General features: G+C 29.4%; 1 protein-coding gene across 1 annotated transcript; it reads right to left on the reverse strand.

Annotated features, from left to right (window-relative positions):
• Positions 1–2,837: 2,837 nt before the first annotated feature.
• LOC106426166 (5'-adenylylsulfate reductase-like 7) lies at positions 2,838–18,586 on the reverse strand. Its single transcript, XM_048769059.1, has 7 exons — positions 17,847–18,586; positions 17,524–17,696; positions 17,293–17,417; positions 12,813–17,133; positions 8,352–12,032; positions 3,888–7,559; positions 2,838–3,107 (listed from the first exon to the last, which is right to left on the reverse strand). The coding sequence occupies exons 1-4, from the start codon at positions 18,003–18,005 to the stop codon at positions 16,733–16,735; spliced, it is 858 nt and encodes a 285-aa protein (XP_048625016.1). The 5' UTR covers positions 18,006–18,586; the 3' UTR covers positions 2,838–3,107; positions 3,888–7,559; positions 8,352–12,032; positions 12,813–16,732.
• Positions 18,587–19,344: the final 758 nt, after the last annotated feature.

Genomic DNA, 19,344 nt, shown 5'->3' on the forward strand with positions numbered 1-19,344 from the left:
TAGATTTAGATAGTAAGAGTAATATTTAGATTGAACGGTAACAAAGGAAAAGTGAATAATATTATGTAGTACGGTTAAGTGATGTTTTATAAGTTGTGGAATATTAATGGTTAAACAAAAAGCATTGAATGATAAAATATGAATGTTAACAAAAAAAGAAATATGTAGGTCATTTAGAACAGTGACAAAGGAATAAGTGAATAATATTATGTAGTACGGTTAAAGTGATGTTTTATAAGTTGTGGAATATTAATGGTTAAACAAAAAAGCGTTGAATGATAAAATATGAATGTTAACAAAAAGGAAATATGTAGGTCATTTGCATCCTTCACATCTCCATCAGTATTGATGCAGTATTGATGCTTGCTTTGCTTTAAACTGTAGGTCATTTGCATCCTCGATGAGAAAAAGAAAGTGAAATGAAAAATTTATTGCTAAAAATTCTTATTTTTCATTTTTCATCTTAACAGAAACAAAACTTTCAGTCCGGTTTATCATCCATGATACATGTCGAATATATAAACTATTATTCTAAAACTGTCCTAAAGAAAAATCATTGGATGCATAAATTGAAATTAATAATTGGCACTAACAATTAGTGTTCTCAGACTTGCGTATAAAATGAGGTGAACCAAATTAATTATAAGTGATTATTATGATGGTTTGGAATAATACTATTAACCGGTTAGAGTCGAGCCATATCTATCTATATATATAAAGTTAACTTTTTCTCTTCTTATGACAAGTGGTAGAGGGGTTTGAGGACATGTGTCCCCATATATTTTTTGTTTTTATATTTTAGGTCCTTCTTCTTTTACACTTTAACAATTTTGCTTAATACTTTCTAATTGTGCCATAAAATCTTTCTCACACTAACCATTATTATATAAAATTTTATAATCTATTTTATTGGTCAGTAAAGTTGAAGATGAATAAAAATATATAATAAAAATATATTTTAAATATTTTATTTATTCATAAATAAAAAATAACATAAACTTTTATTTTTTTTGATATTTTCTATTATATTATTTACAAATTATAAATTTATTTGACTATTAAAAACTATAAAATAACTAAACGAAAAAAACTAGAGTACGATACATAATCTAAACCTAAATTTCTAAAATCACAAAGAAAAAACAAAATACTATAGTAACACTAACTCAGTAAAAGTGTGGAACACAAATGAACGCGATCAAACACCAACCCAAAAAATCAGAAAAACGGGTCAGAAGGAGAATAATCAATGGAAGATAAAAGTCACCACACGAAGCACGAAAACAGATGCCTAAAGCACAACCACCAGCTAAGAGTTAAGAGGCACCTCACAAACAAACAACCACATACAAGGCGTTCATTGCCAACGAAGAATCACAAAGCTCTGAATAGAAGAGACCAAAGCTCCAAGAGACTAACTCTACACACCTATACCAAGGAACCAGGAAAAGAAGAAAAACAACATAAATGAGGGAGAATGGAAGCTAACCACAAAGAAACCAAATCTCAAGTTTGAAACAAGAAATAATCTTCCAAGCCCACATAACATACACGAAGAAAAACACTATCCAAACCTGGAGTGGCAAACATGGCGAAATGGAGAGCCACCGGAGACGCAGCCAGCGATGAAAAGTGCAACGAGATGAGAGAACAAAGAGAGAAAAAGAGACTACAAAAAAATAAATAAACTGTGGAGCCATCCTCGATCTATGAAAAGAACGTAAAAGTCAAATCAGCAAAAACTAGATCTTGAAAACCAAGACGAGCAGTGACTATCAACGACAAGCCAACTACGAGGAAGACAACATTAAAGACAACTAAAATATGACCAACCAAGGAGATGTAGTTCCTAATATTAGCCAAATTTAAGGAAGAAGGGGACAAATATTGACAAGAAGAGCGTACAACATCATGAGAAACAACCGCACAACTGGGAACTCATAAACCTGATCTACAACAAATATTAGATAATCTCAGAAGAGAAAAAGACGAGGAAAAACAAGAGAAACGAAGGTAAGTCTTTTTCTGGTGATGGTAAGAAACACCGCACACTGGAAATGTAAACGAAATACATAGATGGTGATGGCTCAAGTCAAAATATGCGGAGAAGGAAAAAACATCTGAGGAGAATAATGTTCGACGTTGTTAACAAAAAGAATAGTGTTCAAAAATGTGAAAATATTAAATACAATGTTGACGCTTAAACCGTTAATGTTAGAATCAATAAATGCTTAAATGAAAATTTATTGAAATTCAAGATGCTTTACATCATAAGCTCATTTCACCACTAACATACTACTATACACACAACAACACATTATTAAAAAGACAAACACATAATATATTAACCTATAACCTAATACTACATCACACAATAAAATACTAAATCATGCTCTTCACAAATACATAATGACCATATAATTACATCATTCAAAAACATCATACTTAACAACAATAAAATAATATTCCGCGCGAAGCGCGGACACCCCCTAGTGTAGTTATATATTCAAATTTTTAGCTCATGTAGACATTTAGAGAGGTCTTCAAATTAGTGTCGTCTATTTAGTGTCGATCATCAAGACTTGCTATTTTTATTTTATTTGTTTTAAAATGTACACAAAATTTACATGTTAGGTGATGATATCACATTTAAATATTGGTTGTGATTTCATCACTGTCTTTTAAAACTCGTCTTAAACGTTTTTGATCATATACACATTTTTGGATACATCTAATAATATTGTGATCATTTATTTTATTTAAAGTACAATCTTGTTAATCACATTTGTATTTATTTAATTCTCTTATTATTATTTATTATAAATAGATCCACAAATCTGAGACAAACATTTTAACATTTAGATATTTATTAGTAAAAATATAGTATAAAACTTTGGTTGGATATTATTATATTCACAACACTTAGCGAGAACCCTTACAATTAGCAACGCAGTTACAAAATCCCTTTTCTGCGGAACAACTACCACTAGCATCAGCTCCGTGTTGCTTCTTACAATCAGCCAAACAGTGTGTTGCAGCACAATACGAAAACTTTTTATTAATTGGAATTTTATATGGACACTGTTTTTTCGCATCTGCCATCATTCCTGTAATATATAAAAAATCTGAAATTTTAATTGGGAGATAATATATATAAATTTTCTGAATTATAAAACTTATTTATCAACAAAAACTGCTTAATGAACTATTATTTTAACCATTATAAGCAAAAAGAGAAACAGATTTTGCTAGTAAATAAAAAATGAGTATATGATAAGGTCAAAGTATATATTTTTCTATTTTGTGAACAAATATTTTTAAGCATTGCGTGTATATTAGTAAAAACATATAATTTTTTTTATGTTTTAAGAGAAATTAATGTTTATATTGGAAAAGCATAACATATCACCTATAAAATATATAAATCTCAAAATATCTCATAAATTTATATAAGGACAATAGTTCATCCCTACTATGAAAATGTTGGTTAACATATTTGTATGTGTCGGACAATATGTACATAAATAGATGATAAAACAATGAAAATATTTAAAATTGTTTAATCATAGTTGTTCTTCATCGTATATTAACCCTATACATTAAAAAAATAAAAATAAACCAATATAAAAACAAAACTCTTAAGTACTTCAAGTATGATCCTTTTTAATTTTGACGCACAAAATGTTTGAATCAGTTTTTCTATATTCTGTTGCCTTCTGGAAATTTATGAATTTTACACAAAAGAGATAATTTAATGCTATATTTTATATAGTAAACAAAAACTTTGATATGGATTCACGATATATTAAAAGTAATAAAGATCTGAATATTATATTCAATTTCCTATAGAATGAATTTATGCAATGTATTAAAATGTAAATACAAACCTAGTGAGAGAATAATGAAGACGATTAAGAACGTAGACAAGAGTTGAACGGATTTCCTCATCTTGGATTATAGAAATGGATTGATAGTGAGTTAAAAATTTAGGAAAGAGATGAATTATTCTATTTGTTACAACATACAAAGTATTGTTACATATATACATAACAAAAATCTAATCTAAGAAACTCATCTTAAGATGTTTCGATTTAAACGAATCTAATTTAGAAAAATCCAAGTTTTTCTCATATAATATGTGAAAAAGCTTTAGACTCGTTCATTTTCCAATAAGCAAATAAAAGAGTATGTGTCCTATGCGTGTAAATAATTCTGATATTCTTAAAAGTTATTGTTATTTTAGAATTATAAATTTATTTATATAAATGTAAATAAAATTACTTTTTAAAATATTACTATTTAAATATACAGTTTATTAGGTGGATGACTCAAACATAACAAAATTAATAGAATATATTAAAAAAAATAGTAAGTATTTGATTAATTTTTTAGCTTATACATTAAAATAGTGAATAGTGAAAAATGTGTAATACTCAAATAATTGAGTTGAATCCAGTTCTAGATTTAGATAGTAAGAGTAATATTTAGATTGAACGGTAACAAATGAATAAGTGAATAATATTATGTAGTACGGTTAAAGTGATGTTTTATAAGTTGTGGAATATTAATGGTTAAACAAAAAAGCATTGAATGATAAAATATGAATGTTAACAAAAAAGAAATATGTAGGTCATTTAGAACAGTGACAAAGGAATAAGTGAATAATATTATGTAGTACGGTTAAAGTGATGTTTTATAAGTTGTGGAATATTAATGGTTAAACAAAAAAACGTTGAATGATAAAATATGAATGTTAACAAAAAGGAAATATGTAGGTCATTTGCATCCTTCACATCTCCATCAGTATTGATGCAGTATTGATGCTTGCTTTGCTTTAAACTGTAGGTCATTTGCATCCTGGATGAGAAAAAGAAAGTGAAATGAAAAATTTATTGCTAAAAATTCTTATTTTTTATTTTTCATCTTAACAGAAACAAAACTTTCAGTCCGGTTTATCATCCATGATACATGTCGAATATATAAACTATTATTTTAAAACTGTCCTAAAGAAAAATCATTGGATGCATAAATTGAAACTAATAATTGGCACTAACAATTAGTGTTCTTAGACTTGCGTATAAAATGAGGTGAACCAAATTAATTATAAGAGATTATTATGATGGTTTGGAATAATACTATTAACCGGTTAGAGTCGAGCCATATCTATCTATCTATATATATAAAGTTAACTTTTTCTCTTCTTATGACAAGTGGTAGAGGGGTTTGATGACATGTGTCCCCATATATTTTTTGTTTTTATATTTTAGGTCCTTCTTCTTTTACACTTTAACAATTTTGCTTAATACTTTCTAATTGTGCCATAAAATCTTTCTCACACTAACCATTATTATATAAAATTTTATAATCTATTTTATTGGTCAGTAAAGTTGAAGATGAATAAAAATATATAATAAAAATATATTTTAAATATTTTATTTATTCATAAATAAAAAATAACATAAACTTTTATTTTTTTTGATATTTTCTATTATATTATTTACAAATTATAAATTTATTTGACTATTAAAAACTGTAAAATAACTAAACTAAAAAAACTAGAGTACGATACATAATCTAAACCTAAATTTCTAAAATCACAAAGAAAAAGCAAAATACTATAGTAACACTAACTCAGTAAAAGTGTGGAACACAAATGAACGCGATCAAACACCAACCCAAAAAAATCAAAAAAACGGGTCAGAAGGAGAATAATCAATGGAAGATAAAAGTCACCACGAAGCACGAAAACAGATGCCTAAAGCACAACCACCAGCTAAGAGTTAAGAAGCACCTCACAAACAAACAACCACATACAAGGCGTTCATTGCCAACGAAGAATCACAAAGTTCTGAATAGAAGAGACCAAAGCTCCAAGAGACTAACTCCACACACATATACCAAGAAACCAGGAAAAGAAGAAAAACAACATAAATGAGGGAGAATGGAAGCTAACCACAAAGAAACCAAATCTCAAGTTTGAAACAAGAAATAATCTTCCAAGCCCACATAACATACACGAAGAAAAACACTATCCAAACCTGGAGTGGCAAACATGGCGAAATGGAGAGCCACCGGAGACGCAGCCAGCGATGAAAAGTGCAACGAGATGAGAGAACAAAGAGAGAAAAAGAGACTACAAAAAAATAAATAAACTGTGGAGCCATCCTCGATCTATGAAGAGAACGTAAAAGTCAAATCAGCAAAAACTAGATCTTGAAAACCAAGACGAGCAGTGACTATCAACGACAAGCCAACTACGAGGAAGACAACATTAAAGACAACTAAAATCTGACCAACCAAGGAGATGTAGTTCCTAATATTAGCCAAATTTAAGGAAGAAGGGGACAAATATTGACAAGAAGAGCGTACAACATCATGAGAAACAACCGCACAACTGGGAACTCATAAACCTGATCTACAACAAATATTAGATAATCTCAGAAGAGAAAAAGACGAGGAAAAACAAGAGAAACGAAGGTAAGTCTTTTTCTGGTGATGGTAAGAAACACCGCACACTGGAAATGTAAACGAAATACATAGATGGTGATGGCTCAAGTCAAAATATGCGGAGAAGGAAAAAACATCTGAGGAGAATAATGTTCGACGTTGTTAACAAAAAGAATAGTGTTCAAAAATGTGAAAATATTAAATACAATGTTGACGCTTAAACCGTTAATGTTAGAATCAATAAATGCTTAAATGAAAATTTGTTGAAATTCAAGATGCTTTACATCATAAGCCCATTTCACCACTAACATACTACTATACACACAACAACACATTATTGAAAAGACAAACACATAATATATTAACCTATAACCTAATACTACATCACACAATAAAATACTAAATCATGCTCTTCACAAATACATAATGACCATATAATTACATCATTCAAAAACATCATACTTAACAACAATAAAATAATATTCCGAGCGAAGCGCGGACACCCCCTAGTGTAGTTATATATTCAAATTTTTAGCTCATGTAGACATTTAGAGAGGTCTTCAAATTAGTGTCGTCTATTTAGTGTCGATCATCAAGACTTGCTATTTTTATTTTATTTGTTTTAAAATGTACACAAAATTTACATGTTAGGTGATGATATCACATTTAAATATTGGTTGTGATTTCATCACTGTCTTTTAAAACTCGTCTTAAACGTTTTTGATCATATACACATTTTTGGATACATCTAATAATATTGTGATCATTTATTTTATTTAAAGTACAATCTTGTTAATCACATTTGTATTTATTTAATTCTCTTATTATTATTTATTATAAATAGATCCACAAATCTGAGACAAACATTTTAACATTTAGATATTTATTAGTAAAAATATAGTATAAAACTTTGGTTGGATATTATTATATTCACAACACTTAGCGAGAACCCTTACAATTAGCAACGCAGTTACAAAATCCCTTTTCTGCGGAACAACTACCACTAGCATCAGCTCCATGTTGCTTCTTACAATCAGCCAAACAGTGTGTTGCAGCACAATACGAAAACTTTTTATTAATTGGAATTTTATATGGACACTGTTTTTTCGCATCTGCCATCATTCATGTAATATATAAAAAAATCTGAAATTTTAATTGGGAGATAATATATATAAATTTTCTGAATTATAAAACTTATTTATCAACAAAAACTGCTTAATGAACTATTATTTTAACCATTATAAGCAAAAAGAGAAACAGATTTTGCTAGTAAATAAAAAATGAGTATATGATAAGGTCAAAGTATATATTTTTCTATTTTGTGAACAAATATTTTTAAGCATTGCGTGTATATTAGTAAAAACATATAATTTTTTTTATGTTTTAAGAGAAATTAATGTTTATATTGGAAAAGCATAACATATCACCTATAAATATATAAATCTCAAAATATCTCATAAATTTATATAAGGACAATAGTTCATCCCTACTATGAAAATGTTGGTTAACATATTTGTATGTGTCGGACAATATGTACATAAATAGATGATAAAACAATGAAAATATTTAAAATTGTTTAATCATAGTTGTTCTTCATCGTATATTAACCCTATACATTAAAAAAATAAAAATGAACCAATATAAAAACAAAACTCTTAAGTACTTCAAGTATGATCCTTTTTAATTTTGACGCACAAAATGTTTGAATCAGTTTTTCTATATTCTGTTGCCTTCTGGAAATTTATGAATTTTACACAAAAGAGATAATTTAATGCTATATTTTATATAGTAAACAAAAAATTTTATATGGATTCACGATATATTAAAAGTAATAAAGATCTGAATATTATATTCAATTTCCTATAGAATGAATTTATGCAATGTATTAAAATGTAAATACAAACCTAGTGAGAGAATAATGAAGACGATTAAGAACGTAGACAAGAGTTGAACGGATTTCCTCATCTTGGATTATAGAAATGGATTGATAGTGAGTTAAAAATTTAGGAAAGAGATGAATTATTCTATTTGTTACAACATACAAAGTATTGTTACATATATACATAACAAAAATCTAATCTAAGAAACTCATCTTAATATGTTCCGATTTAAACGAATTTAATTTAGAAAAATCCAAGTTTTTCTCATATAATATGTGAAAAAGCTTTAGACTCGTTCATTTTCCAATAAGCAAATAAAAGGGTATGTGTCCTATGCGTGTAAATAATTCTGATATTCTTAAAAGTTATTGTTATTTTAGAATTATAAATTTATTTATATAAATGTAAATAAAATTACTTTTTAAAATATTACTATTTAAATATACAGTTTATTAGGTGGATGACTCAAACACAACAAAATTAATAGAATATATTAAAAAAAATAGTAAGTATTTGATTAATTTTTTAGCTTATACGTTAAAATAGTGAATAGTGAAAAATGTGTAATACTCAAATAATTGAGTTGAATCCAGTTCTAGATTTAGATAGTAAGAGTAATATTTAGATTGAACGGTAACAAATGAATAAGTGAATAATATTATGTAGTACGGTTAAAGTGATGTTTTATAAGTTGTGGAATATTAATGGTTAAACAAAAAAGCACTGAATGATAAAATATGAATGTTAACAAAAAAGAAATATGTAGGTCATTTAGAACAGTGACAAAGGAATAAGTGAATAATATTATGTAGTACGGTTAAAGTGATGTTTTATAAGTTGTGGAATATTAATGGTTAAACAAAAAAACGTTGAATGATAAAATATGAATGTTAACAAAAAGGAAATATGTAGGTCATTTGCATCCTTCACATCTCCATCAGTATTGATGCAGTATTGATGCTTGCTTTGCTTTAAACTGTAGGTCATTTGCATCCTGGATGAGAAAAAGAAAGTGAAATGAAAAATTTATTGCTAAAAAATTCTTATTTTTTATTTTTCATCTTAACAGAAACAAAACTTTCAGTCCGGTTTATCATCCATGATACATGTCGAATATATAAACTATTATTCTAAAACTGTCCTAAAGAAAAATCATTGGATGCATAAATTGAAACTAATAATTGGCACTAACAATTAGTGTTCTCAGACTTGCGTATAAAATGAGGTGAACCAAATTAATTATAAGAGATTATTATGATGGTTTGGAATAATACTATTAACCGGTTAGAGTCGAGCCATATCTATCTATATATATAAAGTTAACTTTTTCTCTTCTTATGACAAGTGGTAGAGGGGTTTGATGACATGTGTCCCCATATATTTTTTGTTTTTATATTTTAGGTCCTTCTTCTTTTACACTTTAACAATTTTGCTTAATACTTTCTAATTGTGCCATAAAATCTTTTTCACACTAACCATTATTATATAAAATTTTATAATCTATTTTATTGGTCAGTAAAGTTGAAGATGAATAAAAATATATAATAAAAATATATTTTAAATATTTTATTTATTCATAAATAAAAAATAATATAAACTTTTATTTTTTTTGATATTTTCTATTATATTATTTACAAATTATAAATTTATTTGACTATTAAAAACTATAAAATAACTAAACTAAAAAAACTAGAGTACGATACATAATCTAAACCTAAATTTCCAAAATCACAAAGAAAAAGCAAAATACTATAGTAACACTAACTCAGTAAAAGTGTGGAACACAAATGAACGCGATCAAACACCAACCCAAAAAATCAAAAAAACGGGTCAGAAGGAGAATAATCAATGGAAGATAAAAGTCACCACGAAGCACGAAAACAGATGCCTAAAGCACAACCACCAGCTAAGAGTTAAGAAGCACCTCACAAACAAACAACAACATACAAGGCGTTCATTGCCAACGAAGAATCACAAAGTTCTGAATAGAAGAGACCAAAGCTCCAAGAGACTAACTCCACACACCTATACCAAGGAACCAGGAAAAGAAGAAAAACAACATAAATGAGGGAGAATGGAAGCTAACCACAAAGAAACCAAATCTCAAGTTTGAAACAAGAAATAATCTTCCAAGCCCACATAACATACACGAAGAAAAACACTATCCAAACCTGGAGTGGCAAACATGGCGAAATGGAGAGCCACCGGAGACGCAGCCAGCGATGAAAAGTGCAACGAGATGAGAGAACAAAGAGAGAAAAAGAGACTACAAAAAAAATAAATAAACTGTGGAGCCATCCTCGATCTATGAAGAGAACGTAAAAGTCAAATCAGCAAAAACTAGATCTTGAAAACCAAGACGAGCAGTGACTATCAACGACAAGCCAACTACGAGGAAGACAACATTAAAGACAACTAAAATCTGACCAACCAAGGAGATGTAATTCCTAATATTAGCCAAATTTAAGGAAGAAGGGGACAAATATTGACAAGAAGAGCGTACAACATCATGAGAAACAACCGCACAACTGGAAACTCATAAACCTGATCTACAACAAATATTAGATAATCTCAGAAGAGAAAAAGACGAGGAAAAACAAGAGAAACGAAGGTAAGTCTTTTTCTGGTGATGGTAAGAAACACCGCACACTGGAAATGTAAACGAAATACATAGATGGTGATGGCTCAAGTCAAAATATGCGGAGAAGGAAAAAACATCTGAGGAGAATAATGTTCGACATTGTTAACAAAAAGAATAGTGTTCAAAAATGTGAAAATATTAAATACAATGTTGACGCTTAAACCGTTAATGTTAGAATCAATAAATGCTTAAATGAAAATTTATTGAAATTCAAGATGCTTTACATCATAAGCCCATTTCACCACTAACATACTACTATACACACAACAACACATTATTGAAAAGACAAACACATAATATATTAACCTATAACCTAATACTACATCACACAATAAAATGCTAAATCATGCTCTTCACAAATACATAATGACCATATAATTACATCATTCAAAAACATCATACTTAACAACAATAAAATAATATTCCGCGCGAAGCGCGGACACCCCCTAGTGTAGTTATATATTCAAATTTTTAGCTCATGTAGACATTTATAGAGGTCTTCAAATTAGTGTCGTCTATTTAGTGTCGATCATCAAGACTTGCTATTTTTATTTTATTTGTTTTAAAATGTACACAAAATTTACATGTTAGGTGATGATATCACATTTAAATATTGGTTGTGATTTCATCACTGTCTTTTAAAACTCGTCTTAAACGTTTTTGATCATATACACATTTTTGGATACATCTAATAATATTGTGATCATTTATTTTATTTAAAGTACAATCTTGTTAATCACATTTGTATTTATTTAATTCTCTTATTATTATTTATTATAAATAGATCCACAAATCTGAGACAAACATTTTAACATTTAGATATTTATTAGTAAAAATATAGTATAAAACTTTGGTTGGATATTATTATATTCACAACACTTAGCGAGAACCCTTACAATTAGCAACGCAGTTACAAAATCCCTTTTCTGCGGAACAACTACCACTAGCATCAGCTCCATGTTGCTTCTTACAATCAGCCAAACAGTGTGTTGCAGCACAATACGAAAACTTTTTATTAATTGGAATTTTATATGGACACTGTTTTTTCGCATCTGCCATCATTCCTGTAATATATAAAAAAATCTGAAATTTTAATTGGGAGATAATATATATAAATTTTCTGAATTATAAAACTTATTTATCAACAAAAACTGCTTAATGAACTATTATTTTAACCATTATAAGCAAAAAGAGAAACAGATTTTGCTAGTAAATAAAAAATGAGTATATGATAAGGTCAAAGTATATATTTTTCTATTTTGTGAACAAATATTTTTAAGCATTGCGTGTATATTAGTAAAAACATATAATTTTTTTATGTTTTAAGAGAAATTAATGTTTATATTGGAAAAGCATAACATATCACCTATAAAATATATAAATCTCAAAATATCTCATAAATTTATATAAGGACAATAGTTCATCCCTACTATGAAAATGTTGGTTAACATATTTGTATGTGTCGGACAATATGTACATAAATAGATGATAAAACAATGAAAATATTTAAAATTGTTTAATCATAGTTGTTCTTCATCGTATATTAACCCTATACATTAAAAAAATAAAAATAAACCAATATAAAAACAAAACTCTTAAGTACTTCAAGTATGATCCTTTTTAATTTTGACGCACAAAATGTTTGAATCAGTTTTTCTATATTCTGTTGCCTTCTGGAAATTTATGAATTTTACACAAAAGAGATAATTTAATGCTATATTTTATATAGTAAACAAAAAATTTTATATGGATTCACGATATATTAAAAGTAATAAAGATCTGAATATTATATTCAATTTCCTATAGAATGAATTTATGCAATGTATTAAAATGTAAATACAAACCTAGTGAGAGAATAATGAAGACGATTAAGAACGTAGACAAGAGTTGAACGGATTTCCTCATCTTGGATTATAGAAATGGATTGATAGTGAGTTAAAAATTTAGGAAAGAGATGAATTATTCTATTTGTTACAACATACAAAGTATTGTTACATATATACATAACAAAAATCTAATCTAAGAAACTCATCTTAATATGTTCCGATTTAAACGAATCTAATTTAGAAAAATCCAAGTTTTTCTCATATAATATGTGAAAAAGCTTTAGACTCGTTCATTTTCCAATAAGCAAATAAAAGGGTATGTGTCCTATGCGTGTAAATAATTATGATATTCTTAAAAGTTATTGTTATTTTAGAATTATAAATTTATTTATATAAATGTAAATAAAATTACTTTTTAAAATATTACTATTTAAATATACAGTTTATTAGGTGGATGACTCAAACATAACAAAATTAATAGAATATATTAAAAAAAATAGTAAGTATTTGATTAATTTTTTAGCTTATACGTTAAAATAGTGAATAGTGAAAAATGTGTAATACTCAAATAATTGAGTTGAATCCAGTTCTAGATTTAGATAGTAAGAGTAATATTTAGATTGAACGGTAACAAAGGAATAAGTGAATAATATTATGTAGTACGGTTAAAGTGATGTTTTATAAGTTGTGGAATATTAATGGTTAAACAAAAAAGCATTGAATGATAAAATATGAATGTTAACAAAAAAGAAATATGTAGGTCATTTAGAACAGTGACAAAGGAATAAGTGAATAATATTATGTAGTACGGTTAAAGTGATGTTTTATAAGTTGTGGAATATTAATGGTTAAACAAAAAAGCGTTGAATGATAAAATATGAATGTTAACAAAAAGGAAATATGTAGGTCATTTGCATCCTTCACATCTCCATCAGTATTGATGCAGTATTGATGCTTGCTTTGCTTTAAACTGTAGGTCATTTGCATCCTGGATGAGAAAAAGAAAGTGAAATGAAAAATTTATTGCTAAAAATTCTTATTTTTTATTTTTCATCTTAACAGAAACAAAACTTTCAGTCCGGTTTATCATCCATGATACATGTCGAATATATAAACTATTATTCTAAAACTGTCCTAAAGAAAAATCATTGGATGCATAAATTGAAACTAATAATTGGCACTAACAATTAGTGTTCTCAGACTTGCGTATAAAATGAGGTGAACCAAATTAATTATAAGAGATTATTATGATGGTTTGGAATAATACTATTAACCGGTTAGAGTCGAGCCATATCTATCTATATATATAAAGTTAACTTTTTCTCTTCTTATGACAAGTGGTAGAGGGGTTTGATGACATGTGTCCCCATATATTTTTTGTTTTTATATTTTAGGTCCTTCTTCTTTTACACTTTAACAATTTTGCTTAATACTTTCTAATTGTGCCATAAAATCTTTCTCACACTAACCATTATTATATAAAATTTTATAATCTATTTTATTGGTCAGTAAAGTTGAAGATGAATAAAAATATATAATAAAAATATATTTTAAAAATTTTATTTATTCATAAATAAAAAATAACATAAACTTTTATTTTTTTTGATATTTTCTATTATATTATTTACAAATTATAAATTTATTTGACTATTAAAAACTATAAAATAACTAAACTAAAAAAACTAGAGTACGATACATAATCTAAACCTAAATTTCCAAAATCACAAAGAAAAAGCAAAATACTATAGTAACACTAACTCAGTAAAAGTGTGGAACACAAATGAACGCGATCAAGCACCAACCCAAAAAATCAAAAAAACGGGTCAGAAGGAGAATAATCAATGGAAGATAAAAGTCACCACGAAGCACGAAAACAGATGCCTAAAGCACAACCACCAGCTAAGAGTTAAGAAGCACCTCACAAACAAACAACCACATACAAGGCGTTCATTGCCAACGAAGAATCACAAAGTTCTGAATAGAAGAGACCAAAGCTCCAAGAGACTAACTCCACACACCTATACCAAGGGAAGCAGGAAGAGAAGAAAAACAACATAAATGAGGGAGAATGGAAGCTAACCACAAAGAAACCAAATCTCAAGTTTGAGACAAGAAATAATCTTCCAAGCCCACATAACGTACACGAAGGAAAACACTATCCAAACCTGGAGTGGCAAACATGGCGAAATGGAGAGCCACCGGAGACGCAACCAGCGATGAAAAGTGCAACGAGATGAGAGAACAAAGAGAGAAAATGAGACTACAAAAAATCAATAAACTGTGGAGCCATCCTCGATCTATGAAGAGAACGTAAAAGTCAAATCAGCAAAAACTAGATCTTGAAACCAAGACGAGCAGTGACTATCAACGACAAGCCAACTACGAGGAAGACAACATTAAAGACAACTAAACTCTGACCAACCCAAGGAGATGTAGTTCCTAACATTAGCCAAATTTAAGGAAGAAGAGGACAAATATTGACCAGAACAGCGTACAACATCATGAGAAACAACCGCACAACTGGGAACTCATAAACCTGATCTACAACAAATATTAGATAATCTCACAAGAGAAAAAGACGAGGAAAAACAAGAGAAACGAATGTGAGTCTTTTTCCAGTGATGGTAAGAAACACCGCACACTGGAAATGTAAACGAAATAAATAGATGGTGATGGCTCAAGTCAAAATATGCGGAGAAGGAAAAAACGTCTTAGGAGAATAATGTTCGACGTTGTTAACAAAAAGAATAGTGTTCAAAAATGTGAAAATATTAAATACAATGTTGACGCTTAAACCGTTAATGTTAGAATCAATAAATGCTTAAATGAAAATTTATTGAAATTCAAGATGCTTTACATTAGAAGCTCATTTCACCACTAACATACTACTATACACACAACAACACGTTATTGAAAATACAAACACATAATATATTAACCTATAACTTAATACTACATCACACAATAAAGTACTAAATCATGCTCTTCACAAATAAATAATGACCATATAATTACATCATTCAAAAATATCATACTTAACAACAATAAAATAATATTATGCGCAGACATCTCCTAGTAAATAAATAAGAGATGGTATAAAAACGTGAGCAAACCAGAAAATGAATCAACAAGTGTGAAATATAAACTTCATTATTGGAAAAGATAAATTTACTTCATCTTTTTTTTGGAAATTTTGTAATATCTATAAACTCATAACAAAAATGCCAAGATGAAAAATCAGACTATAAATCTACAAAACATTATTCCCAACGTTTAGCTTTTGCCAACTTCAGTTTATGCTTTGTTTTACTTTTTGCTTCACCTCTTTGTCTACTTTTTGTTGCCTACTTTATAAACATGTGACAATCATGAAATTGCTCCCTTGATTTAGGCTTTATCTAAGTCACTTTACATCTGACAATCAAGTTTGATGAATCCAAAAACTTGAAACCCTAATAAACTCGAACTGGTTAGGACTCCGATTGCCTAGCCCTATCTTAAACCATCATAACAAAAAATAGATTCAAATTTTATTGTTGATTAAGAGGATCAAATCACATTGGAATAAGCTTCGCAGCTTAAGATTCCTAAGTGGAAAGATCTAAACAGAGATATTCAACTATCATAAACATACGCAAAAATGACAGGAAAGCGAAACTTCTACATGTGTGAACCAGAGTGATCCACAAAGACGACACGTTTCTTTCACATATTCGACCCAGGTGTCCACCTCTAGCACCAATTAAACCAAACCGTTGAGAAATCAATACAAGCAAAACAAAAAAAGACACAGACAAGAATATTCAAGAAACGAAGACAATATTCACAAATAAGCAAAAATATGATTTACATACAGAGATAGGAACTCCAAAGTTAACACATGTCGACCAAAAGTAAAGTAATCTAACTAAGCTCGGCGATGATGAAGGATCTCTGAATCACCCAGATTGTGAAGTAGATTTTCCTAGCGAGACCGATGCAAGTGCGTTCTTTGCTCTCTCTTGGAAGTTCCTGGTTTTCGCTAGTCTCAGTTTAATCCAAAGCCTCCTCACATCGATCATGTGCATGGCACGGCCAAACAGCTGGCTAGTTTCACCGAGTATTCCCAAGCTCAGATGCGGAGCATAAGATGCCCACAACGTTTGCAAGCGCGCTCCCATGATGGGGAAGATCAAAATTGCCAGTTTCAAAGACAGAAACATCAGTGCAAGTACCAAATATGGATCTCTTTCAGTTATTTCCTTGATAGATGACCCGCTGTGTAGCCATGTGATCAGATTACCATGGGTGTCATAGCTCGTTGGTTCACCTTCATCCACATACTGGACAGGTTTAAGACCTGGAAAGCAAAGCCACAGAGACACACCGAGTGGAGCTTATTATAACAGAAGTTAAACTGATTGTTTTGCCAGGCATTCATGCTTCTTCAAGGGAAGTGAGTGGTGTGCTAATGTATTCAGATATGCAGAAAACAGAGACGCAGGAGAAGAACCCTCACCTGTTGTTAGTTCGTAAAACTGAATAAAGGATGTAAGATCCTTCTGTCCATGGTATCGGATCCTGAATGTTTGATTCACCATGAGGATTGAAGGCAAGCTATGGATACCATACCTAGAAAAGACACTGCAAATTGTGAAAATCGTAAAGGTCAATCAATCAACGTGGACCAAAAAAGAAGATGCTCAACAGGGCTTATAAACACATTCTAATAGTAGAAGGCAGTTCTTACGATGGTAAAGCCTGAGATTGCTCAACAACCAGGTGCCTTATGTGGGGGAACATTGAGCTCAGAACATCAAACTTGGGGCGAACTGCACGTGAAAACGGGCACCTGGAGGTATAAAATAGTATGGAAGTATAAGCATTTACATGGTTTGAATTGTCTAGCAAGTCTCCATCCACCTGAATTAGGCAACAAACACACAAATTTAGATACTTGTCGAGATACAAAACAAGCCCCACATCAAAGCCAAGCCATAGCAAATTCAATCGGAAAATCACAAACGACCAACCATAAGAAGGTGAGGAGAAGATAAGCTAATTATTGCGTACCGGTCTGGGATAAAGAGAGTGATGACATTTATTCTCGATTCCGCATCGGAAGACCTCGAATTCATCATGATGATCGCAAACGTCAACGGAGGAAGCGAAGCCGGAAGGTAAGCATGACCCAGCTATCGCACAGAGGAGGATGGGGACCCGGTAACTCATTCTACTACGATGAGAGGAATATAGAGATATCAAAATTCCCTGGAAACTATCTTCCTCGGATCAACGATTGAGGGCGTAATCGCTTCAGATTTCGATGGCAAAAGCACAACGGCTGAAATCAACAACAGAAAACTAAGACGACACAAAATTAAAATTAAAATTAAAAACTATTAGGCGCGTAGTCTTCTTAGATCCGTGTGAAATGTCAATAAAGTTTTGTCACTTGTTTTTGCAGAAATCACAGATCGACAGACAGACCACCGCCAATTATCTATTTGCCTACGTTGACATATCCCCCTTTGACAGATGAGACCGACCACCGAATCCTTTTGTTCAATAATTTTACAAAAAAATAGTATTTTGGAAGGTTATTACACTTTTATACAAGTTGATTAAGAATTTTCTAGAGGTTAAACTGGTAGATAAGAAAGAAAGCAAAAAAAAGGTTAGACAGAAAATGATTTGTTTGGTTAATTTTATACTATATAAAATTTGAGGCTATAACCCATCGAGAGCGTCCACATAGGGATTTAAACCACCAATCGTAGTATGACAAATTATTATTTAAGTTTACTATTTTTAAAAATGTTAGTATTACCAAAAAAATGTTTATTTCAAACTAAAATATAAATCAATATCCAATAAGGTAAATTTACAAAAATATAAATACTATATTAAGTTAACATAATGTTTAATATTTTTCGAAAATTAAAAAATAAATAACGAAAAGAATAATTAATTTAAAAATACAAGACTTTCAAACAAGTATAACTATATAAATCTAAATTTAAACTCATGATTTTCAAAGTTTAGGTTATATACTATTGAAAATATTCAAACTAACATATACTATATATAAGTTGATATTATAAATCATTGAGAATGTTCACATATTATTTTAAAGCACCAAAAATATACCAAATCGTTTTTCAATTTGGTATTTCTAAAAATGTTAATATTACAAAATTTTTTATTTCAAAATAAAATATAAATAATTATCAAATAAGTTAAACTTACAAAGTTAAAAACATCATGTACAAATCTATACTATATAAAATAAAGTTTCGAAAATTAACATAAAAATAACAAACAAATATAATAGTTAATTTAAAAATGCAATACTTTTTTTTTTTTTTGTCAGCAGCAAAACAGATTCATATAGACTCTGCGAACCATCCCGGTAACTCTGCATCCATATGAACGACAAACGACGGTTGTTTCCTTGCACTGCGTGCTAGACTATCCGCCTTTGAGTTATGTGTCCGTGGTATATGAATGATCTCTGAGCTGTTGAAACTTCTCTTCAAGAACTTTATGTCTTCCAAATAACTTGCAAAGG

The sequence above is a fragment of the Brassica napus genome, chromosome C9, assembly GCF_020379485.1.
Source record: "Brassica napus cultivar Da-Ae chromosome C9, Da-Ae, whole genome shotgun sequence".
NCBI classification, from domain to species: Eukaryota; Viridiplantae; Streptophyta; class Magnoliopsida; order Brassicales; family Brassicaceae; genus Brassica; species Brassica napus.